Source organism: Echinops telfairi, unplaced genomic scaffold, assembly GCF_000313985.2.
Source record: "Echinops telfairi isolate 266 unplaced genomic scaffold, ASM31398v2 ScPeMD7_443;HRSCAF=831, whole genome shotgun sequence".
Classification (NCBI taxonomy): Eukaryota; Metazoa; Chordata; class Mammalia; order Afrosoricida; family Tenrecidae; genus Echinops; species Echinops telfairi.
The window spans coordinates 1,471,249-1,481,683 of record NW_022104341.1 but is presented as its reverse complement, the minus strand read 5'-3'; the positions used below and the strand labels follow the sequence as shown (position 1 = coordinate 1,481,683).

Sequence of the window (10,435 nt, the reverse complement as noted above, 5' to 3'; positions counted from 1 at the left end):
GAAAAAAAGGGTTGTTTAAAAAACATAAAGGGAAAAAAAGGGGCCATGCAACTTCCTAACCTTAGGATATATAAGTAGAAAGGGATCACCACTTCAAAATACAGTATAATAGTAGTGTGAATGGGTCAAATTGAGTCTGCACCAAACCTACCATTTTATTCAATTTTATTTCAGAAAATAGAAGCTACATAAAATGTTTATTCTGTTTATATAAAAACATGTAGAAAAACAACAACATGGTGGTGTTGGATGCTGTCATAGACTGAATTGTGTCCCCCCCAAAAATATGTGCCAAGTTAGAAACAAATGTGTGCCAAGCCACTGAGAATCAACGTAACAATGTAATATGGCAATTATGTGATACTATATCACCCCCATGACCTCATCTGGTGGTAAACCCTGAATGGTTTAAGGAGAGAGAAGCAAGCAGAGTCCAAGGACTTACTACTACTAAGAAAGAACTCAGAGCAAACTGCATCCTTAGGACCACGAGTTCCTGCTCTGGGAACCTCCGAGAACCAGGAGCCAGTGATGTCAAGTTACATAAAGACCTTCATGGAACAATGAGCCCAAAGATGTGGAAAGTAGACAAAGACCTTCCCTTAGAGATGGCAGCCTAAATTCAGACTTAAGAGCCTCCTGAACTATGAAGGAATACATTTTTTTGTTAAAGACACCGACTTGTATAATTTCTCTTATTGCAGCAACGGAAAATTAAGACAGGTGCAATTAACTTCACTTCAACTCATAACCTTTTGCAAACAGAATGAAATGCTGCAGCCTCATAATTACCATGTTTGAGTCCAATGTTGGTAGTACTTTGTCATTCTACCATAGTAAATCAATTTGCGTAATAATTCATAGTTTCTCAGTTATTTCCCCAGCTACAAACTACTAGTTCCACTCTCAACTGTAAAAATCACTGTCCTTGAGGCAATTCTGACGCATAGTGACCCTATACGAGAAGGTAGAACTGCCCCTGTGGGTTTCCAAGAACTCTGTACAGGAATAAAACCTCATCTTTCTCCCGATGAGTGGCTGGTGAATTTCAGTGTGAAACCTACTAGGACACCATGGCTCCTCATTCTCTTAATCAGTACTACCAATTCAAAAATTATATTAATCCCAGATCAGAAAAATAACTAATTAAAGCTCACTTTAAGCCATGTCCAAACAACAATAAGGAAATTACGTTTTTGGTTTTCTTGTAAACAAGATATTAATATTGTATCTCTAATCCCACAGAACATTATCATTTGACAAAGTAATAAAGATAACCTTAGAATGTTGTGGTCATTGAACGAGCTTTGATAATGACAACGACCTTATGCATGCATAACAGAAGAAACATGGCTGGCTCCAATGCCACCCTCATGATGGCTGGTATGCTTGTGTCTACCATTTAAGACCTCAATATTGTGTATATGTTTACATGCAGCCATTTTTTTTAAAGCAGAAATCATGCACATTTCCTAGATAAAGTGCAAAAGCCTTTTTCTGCAGATAAGCATTTTTATCATTTCCCCATAGCCCTAAGCACACATATACAAATACGCTTCCCCATAAGACCCCTTCAGTTACTTATTTGTTGAAATGAGAGTCTCAAATGGGAATATTTACAATAACTCCCCATTTAACTTTACTATAGTTTTTGATTGTTTTCTTTCACAATTCACAAGTAGAGTTTACAGCCTTGTTATTCTAAATGTGATCCAGCAGCATCAGCAACACGGAGATTGTTATAATTCAGCTAGAAAACTGCACCTCATACCTGCAGAATCAAAATGGGCATTTATGGAGATTCCTGGGTGAATTGTATGCATATTGAAATTTGCTAAACCTTAACTTAGGGTTGAGTGCCATTCAGAAATCAAAGAAAAAAATAATTCCTTAAGAGGATCTGCCACTATTGGATTTATATCAGGTAAGGAGAGGCAAGGGATGCAGACTTGCTGCAGAACAATCAAAATTAACAGTTTAAAGCCAGTCAAAAGTTTTCAGTTTAGCCAATAACTACAAGACATAGCATCTAGCAAAATAACAAAAATTGCATTTGTATAGGAAATTTCAAAAACTTGTGGAAAAGTGGAATTGAAAGAGAACAATCTTCCCATGAGCTTTTAGAAGCCTTCCTTATATACATTCTAAGGTAAAACACATTTGTAAGTGAACACTAATTTTTCTTAATTAACTGGTCTAAATATTCTACAAAATGAATTTTGTCATACCTGTAATTTAGCTAATGATTATTTAGAACTTAATCAGATTATATAACCCTTTAGGATTATAAAGATGTTATAGAATTATAAAAATCGCTATCAATTAAAGCATCAAGCTGAGATTGAAATTTGCTTTTTCCCCTTACTTCGGAGAAAGCAGAAGTCACAGGAGACATATTTCTAAAGCTGAAATCTGTTCAATATTCTTTAACTGACATTATGATAAAATCAACACTTTAGAAGTTCTAGAAACATGGTATGATTTTCAGAGCTAGATGATGGGAACTTTGTCCTTTGAGACATAAAAATATTACTACTCTTTTTGGCAACACTGTTGAATTTTTGAGAAAAAAAAAAAGGGCCTGTTAAAATGGGGGAGGGGGGAGCAAATAAAAAAAGTCCTTCATGTAGAACCTGGCTTTAGTCACTAATAATTTTTTTATTTTTGCACAAAGAAAACCTTTTTATTTCTTAATGTACACGTGAATCATGTGCAGATTATGTCAAAATGTGCAGGTTGTGATTCAGGAGGTCTGGGTTGAGGCCCACAGAGACACTTTGAGTAGCAATGTCCTAAAGAAAAAGCAAGGCTTACAATATTTCAATGTCCATGGTTTGCAAAGTACTGATCTTGATAAAGTTTCCAATTAAATTTCTAACTGACCAATCTAACACTCTTCTATCCTTATCTTACTTGGTCCTTCATAGAGATGTTATTCTTAATCACGGTGCATATTCTTAAAACCTAGGTCTTCTTCTCTAGTTCTTGGTCTTTCCTTATGTTTCTCATACTAACAACGCAGGCAGATTACAGGATTCCATTCTTAGTTTTGTCCCTTTTCCATGGTAGATGCTATCCCTGGATCACCAACCTTCTACGGGATCTCACTTCTGCATCACCAACCTAGACATGTCTCCCAATCTTAGATCTGTATATTCAACTGCCTAAATTTTCTTTCTAACACTAAGTTACCCACAAGTACCTACAACTCAAAATATCTCAAATTGAACTCTTTATCATTCTTTTACCAAATAAACCAACTGTGTATTGACTCTGTTTATCACCAATATCCACTAATTTATGTAAACCACATTTTATCACTACACCAAATTCAGCTGATCCTAGTTTCTAATTATTTTTCAAATCCATTCTTTAGTGGGATCATTTCTCATCCAGTGACTACAGTAACCTAAACAGTATTCTTGCTTCCCATCTCATTTCCCCTCTCAAATCTATTCTCTGCATTTATTATGTATAATCTTTGCAATATTGTTTCCCTCATTAAAATTCACCAATAACTTCCTATTACCTTTAGGAAAAAACTCTAGCTTTTTGGCACATCATATAAAGCTCTTCAAAATCATAATTTTATCTCTCCAGTCTAAATTCATACCATCCTAAACAGCATGTATTCTTTTCACATCTAGTTATCTGTAGCTCCCTGAGCCACTATCTCTAATGCCTGCGTATGCAGACAACTACTCCTTTTGCTTAAAATTGTCCTTTCACTGCTTTCTTATCTACACATTCATCTTCTTTCAAGATTCTACTTAAGGATTTAAAATGTCTTTTCTAATTACTTCATGTCTAAGTTAAGTGTACCTACAAGCTGTACCCCCTTTATTATGTGCTATCCCTATGTATTTCTCTAGTATTTACCAAATTGTATAACAATTGCTGGTTTACTACACTCCCCCCCACAAGTCTGAGCTAACTGAGCTCATCAATTAATCCTTCTATGAAGAGTCATCAGTACATGGCAGGTTCTCAATAAATGTTTGTGTTAGAAGTATTCTGAAATATAGTCATGAACAACTAACTTTGGCTCAAAATTTCAACTGCCAATAACTTTCAATAACCAGATTTCTATGGTAATAGAACACTTTGTCTTTATGGGCTTAAAAGAACTTCATAAGATTTCTCAAAACATCCTAAATATTAACCTAATTCCCAGCAATCTAAAGGTATATTAGAGATAAAACCTTTTACTAGTTGTTTTAAGAGGAGGTATTTTAATTTTGTGGACTACAGTGTTAAACAAAAGAGCAGTACTAATCTCTTTTTATGGTTGAAGTATTGTTCAGGTTTGCATCCTGACTCTTTTAACTATATGATGTTGAATAACAAAGAACGTTTCAAAGCCTCTCAAATTTTCTTCATTGTAGATGAAGATAAAATTGCTCACCTATCCCATAGGTTGTTTTCAGGTACGAGTGTGAAAGTATTTCTGTAGGCCATGAAGTGCTTAAATAAGCTTGAGCCACCATGTAAGCTTCTATGCCGACAACTGCCAAATATTTTACAGACACATTCAACGAATGGACCAATTAAACCTCCCATTCCCATCCCATACCTCTTCCCAATGAAGATTCATAAGCAAAATCAAGTTCCAGGGCCATCAGAACACAAGATTCATTCAATAGTCTTCAACATTCTTATGTGATTAAAATGTTTAATGAGAAATACAATGAATTAAATAGCAATTTAACATGTTCTTAATACGTTATTTTATAAATCTTAAGGTAAGTTGTTGGTACAGTCATTTAAATTTCAGCTCCGTTTTAAGAAAAAAAGATGAATTGGAGGTCAAAAATCAGCAGGGAATATTCAGGGGTATTTTCTTCTATTAACTACTTAGACTGGGCACTGTCTGTTGATACACAAATTTGATGCACTATAGAATAACCAACATGAAAGCTAAAAAAAGTCGCTCTTACAAAACCAGGATGTTTCCCCACACAAATTTCTGTTTTTATTTCTCAGATATCCCTGTCAGTGTATGAAACAAGAGAAAATTTGCTGCATTTTTCTAAACTAAAAAAGTGATAATGGATATTATCTGTGCTCTCAGCAACCTTTCTTTATAATAGATAGGGACTTATGAGATGATGGGGCTACATTAGGAGACCTCTGCTTCTTTTGAAGTATTTATAAAAATAGGATTCCTTACGTTTCAATGGGCCAAACTCCTTTTTTTAAAAAAAAAAGTAAGAAGAAAAAACAAAATCTACTAAAAATGTCAGCACATCAGTACCTGATTGTGGTAACAAGGCCAAAATCCAAGACGAAGCCCTTTATTGCACATCGTGTTCCAACGTCTTGGGCAGCCCCATCTTGCGACCTCTCCAGATTGACTGCTCCTGCTCTCTCTACTGCAGAGAGAACTTCAATTAGAGAAATTCTGACGCTCATAAATCTAAACTGGACACTCCCCTCACAGGAGGCATGGATGGTAAGAATTACTAAAAAAGATTCACGTTACAGAGGTTTCCAATAAACCGAAATGGCTTGAAACCACTGTGATGCAGGCAGCTGAGAGTCTTATTATGCAACAGTCTACTTTACTTGGAAAAAAAATTCTTAATACTTGGGAAAACTGGCAACTTATTAGATAACCTGGAAAAAAAAAACAGGCTATATAATCATAAATCTCTAAAAAGTGAAAGTCTCCAATAAACTTGTTAGAACATATAATACATAAAGTACAAAAGCTGGTAGCTGACCACTCATAATCCTATTAAGAGGAAGCAAGAAAAAAAACTAGAACACATGATTAATTTCATTTTATTCCCTAAAATAAACAACTTCATTTGAAAAAAAGGCCAGTTAAATTCCACTGGTGAGGAAGGAGTGGTTTCCCTGCTGACTTAAGCCTAGCTGCCCAAGCACGGCCTCAGAAAGGGCCTTCACCTACAAGTGTGCAGGCAGGAGGAGCAGAGGCTATGGCGGTCTTCCTGGTGACACTTCCAAGTCACACAGAGGGGACGTTTCTGGGATAGACTGCCAACAAGTTACTGAAAGGAGCGAAACAGAAAACAGCAAATACCTGGCCAACGACCTCACGTGCTGTCTCGTGACCTAAAGAGAGTCTGAAAGGCAGCTGAGACTACTAACATAAAGCATATCCTCTACATAAGCAAGACCTGGTGGGTGTCGTTTTCTTCAAGCTGATGCCCCAGAAAGTCATCTAATAATGGGTAATACACATTTCTTAGACCAAGCAAGTAACAAATCCTCCCTCTCCACTAAGAACTCCAGCAACGAAGATTCTTCACCGAAAGGAGTTGTTTGAAATAGCTTTCCCACAATGAATTTGCATCAGAAACTTGAGCTATGAAACATAAAGGCTAAAACTGTTGAGAAAATGCAATTGCTTAATGAAATAATTTAACAATGCTTTTATCTTACCTGAGTATGAAAGTTTGAAATGGTTGTTGTTTCTATATCTTTCTTGCCCAGAATTTCCATTTTCACTGGAGTGTTGGGGAAATTAAAAGCGAAGTAGTCCAAGAAGTCTGGGAGATAAGCAGCGGCTCCATGCACTATTGCTAAAGCATAATAAGCAGCGTTTTTCTCATTTTCGCTGAATGTCAAAGCAAGAAACTCTTCAGAAAATCTCTCCATCTCCATTGGAGACAAAAATGAGAGTTCATCCATGTAAGCATGAAGGACAAGAGCACCACCATTGGACTGGCGTTCCTCATGAATAAAGTTGCTAAATTTAGTACCTGTTTTTAAGAAATTTCTACGAATAGAATGCTCCTGGTGAGTCACAAAAGGTGTTTGTACTCCCTGGGGTACTCGATATTCTTGCATGCCCAAATTTAAACGGCACAGCTGCTCATCTTTCAGATACCTGAAGGACTCTTTATTAACTCCTGAAGTGCTATTTATTTGTCCTTGGGTGAGGATTTCCTTACTGATGCGGGTCAGGCCAGCACAGACGGTTTGTACTTCCTTATTATACATTTTAAGGCGTCTTCCTCGCATATCTTCTCGGTGTTTCTTTTTCTTTTTCTTCTTTATTTTCTTCAAGACCAAATCATCAGCTCTCTGGGTTTTACCATTTTCATCTGGCGTTTCTGGCCACAATAATTAAAGAGAAGTTAGTTGCTAGACCCAGTGTCAAGATACAATCTTCTTAAAAGTATCTGATCTCAAAATAAACCCTGTTCTCAGTTTCTCTAAATTTGCATTGAAACATACTAAGAAAATGAAAGAGATTAAAAATCTCAAAACACACTAATAGTTCTATAGTTGGTAATAGTGCTAGAAAGTAGTTGATACAAGGGCAAAGTGTATAATTTACTATGGTTGGCAATTAAACCTAAAGGAAATAGTCAAGCAATTCTTATGTGCTCTATGGATTATTTGTCTAGTTACCATTCTCATATCTAAATTGAAACTCATTTTACTGTCAGTCTACAAACAATGATACACATAGGTGAATCAAGCAGATATGAATCAAGCTATACTCTTTGCCACCATCAGACTTTTGGTCTATCAAATTAGCAAGATTGGGGGGGGTTGTCATTTTCATTTACTGATGCTGGAAATATATACTGGTATAACTTCCATGGAGAGTAATGTGGTTTTACGTATCAATAGCTTTGAAAATATTTATAACCCTCAGATTCAGAAATCCTACTTCCAAGTAAAAACTGCTTTCAAAATAACTGAAGATGGACAAAAATGTCTATAATAGAATTTAGTTAAACAACAAAAACGTGGAATCTGTAAAGCAGTCCAAAAATCTGATTGATTAAATGCTGGTACTTACATGCTATAAAATAACCCAGGCATTATAAATTATGCTGATTAAAAGAAATGACATACAAATTAAGTTTAAAATTATTTACATTGTCATTACTCCAGAAAGCCTTCTTTCCCCCACCCAAATTAGACAGCTGCTCCAGTGCTACGTAGATATTCCTGCTGTAGTTCACCTCCCATAGTACTTATCACATTCTGTTATTATATATTTAATTTCTCATCTTTCCTCTAACCTTTAAGCAATCTAAGGTCAGGAGTAATATATTTTACTCACCTTTGTTTTCAGAGTACCAAACACACGTACAATCTGGTCTCATTCTTATATTAAACATGTATTCATTAAAGCATTTACTGAGCACCTACTATGTGCTAACTAGTCTTCTGGGCAGTGAAAATATGGTATTAAAAAAGGGAAGCATTATCCCTATTCTCTTGGAGCTTATCGTCTAATTGGACAAGAAAAAGAAAGCACTGTAAATGGTCTTAAATAAGACGGTGAAGCATGTGAAGATCGAGGGGAAAATATTCCAGAGAGAATAAACAACTAACAAAAGACCTAAAGAGAGGTGAAATTCTGAAGTATATACCTTTTGTATGTATACAAGAAAGAAAATGTTCTAGATAATTATGCACAAGACAGAATATAATCAAGGGCACAGAATTATACATGTAGAAGTTGTTAAATTGGAAGAATGATTCATTGTGTGTTATTTTTGCCAAAATTAAAAAGAAATAATTACTAATGAGTACAAGGAAGGATAAAAATGTTCTAAAATTGGACAACAGAAAAGTGTTGGTGAACGGATACATCGGACAGTGTAAGACATGACAAAATAATAATAATTTATAAATTATCAAGGGTTCATGGAGGAGAGGAAAAAATGAGCTGATACCAAGAGCTCAAGTAGAAAGCAAATGTTTTGAGAACGATGAGGGCAACAAATGTACAAATGTGCTTGACACAATAGATGTGTGTATGGATTGTGATAAGAGGTGGACGAGCCCCCAATAAAATGATTTTTTTAATGTTCTAAAATTGATTGTGGTAATGACTGTACAACCCTTGATACAAATGAACTATTGAATTGTATGGCATGTGGAAGTGCCAATAAAATTGTTTAAAAGAAAAAGTTTTACCAAAGTATTAGTGATGGTTAGAGACAGAATTATACTTAACTAGCTTTTCTTTTTTGCCTATTTATATTTTCTATTTTTCTATAACAAACATGTATACATCCTACAATTTTTAAAATTACTTTTATATTTTAAAGCATTACCATGGATTAGCAAACTGAATTATTAAATCGCATTTTTAATTTATTGGTTGGGAAAAATACCTAGCAAAAGTATCTTTAGGACTAAATATCAAATAGGGTTTTGAACAACCTTTACACTTAATGTGATATTTACCTTACAAAATTTTATCTAATCAACAGCAGTATTTCTAACAAAATTCAAGCAATTCAGGGTTTAGATACTCCAATTAATCTTACTATTACATCTAAGAAGAATCAAGTTCAACAAATAATACAGTGAAGCATTTACTTGGGAGGGAGAGGAAGGAGCTGACACCAAGGGCACAATAGAAAATGTCTAGAAAATGATGGCAACATATGTACAAATATGCTTGATACAATTGATGTATGGATTGTTACAAGGGCTGTTAAGAGCCCTCAATAAAATGTTATAAAAAAATAAAACGAATCTACTTGGTAAATGGAAATATATGATAGCTGCAGTACTCTAGTTAAAGTCATTCTAAAGCAACACTTTATGAAACCTTCTAAAGAAAATACTTAAAAGTGCAAGTCAAAGATTTGAAAGTGTATTAGACACAGAATTTCAATTCTAGTATTTGTTTAAAAAAACCTTGCATTTGCAAACATCACATGTAATTAAATTGAGATTATATATTAAAATATACATGTAATCAGTTTGCTTCTGTTATGAAGAGGAAAACCATCCATTCTTTATTCTATAGATAAATCTTTGAGAATTAATCTTAGCCATTTAGATTTCTTACCCTCCCCCCAATAAATAAATAATCTAAATCCATTTCCCTGTATCTCAGATCAGTAATTTAGGCAATTCTCCCAAGCAACTAAATGTTAATGCCATTAAATGTAAAGGTTAAACTAATTTTAAAATAATTACCTAATTATCCTCAGCTAAATGTCTGAACAATTTCACAGAAAAAGAAAAAAACCTGACTAGATCCTGTGATTTTTAGCTTTTCAGGAGTATTTGGTATGCCTTACATCTGCCACCAAAATTAACACCAAGAGTGAGCTGCCATGATTTTAACACATTTTCTGTATTTCTATTAGATTTTCACTTTATTTCTAAAGTGACCATGTCTCTATAGGTTTTATTACAAATTCACTTTTATGAGACTTCAGTTAGCTCAACATGTCTCATCTCAAAAATAGCCAAAAAGGCCCTATATAAGGAAATAAAAAGGACTTTAAATTGGTGGGCAGAACTTCGAGCGGTGCACCTGGCAGTTCAGTTTGCATATAAGGAAAAATGGCCAGATGTGAGACTATATACTGATTCCTGGGCTGTGGCTAATGGCTTGGCTGGATGGTCAGGCAATTGGAAGGACCATGATTGGAAAATTGGTGACAAGGAGGTGTGAGGAAGAGGTATGTGGATAGACCTC

At 34.9% G+C, this 10,435-nt stretch overlaps 1 protein-coding gene across 2 annotated transcripts in view; it reads right to left on the bottom strand.

Moving 5' to 3' along the window:
* RSBN1 (round spermatid basic protein 1) overlaps positions 1-10,435 on the bottom strand; it is a 59,705-nt gene that overhangs the window by 33,676 nt on the left and 15,594 nt on the right. For both annotated transcript variants that reach the window (XR_006680221.1, XM_004699163.2), the window contains exon 2: positions 6,409-7,082. Coding sequence is in view for 1 of the 2 variants with exons in the window: in XM_004699163.2 (XP_004699220.1) it covers positions 6,409-7,082 (674 nt within the window). In the remaining variant the exon portion in view is untranslated. The remainder of the gene's footprint in view (positions 1-6,408; positions 7,083-10,435) is intronic.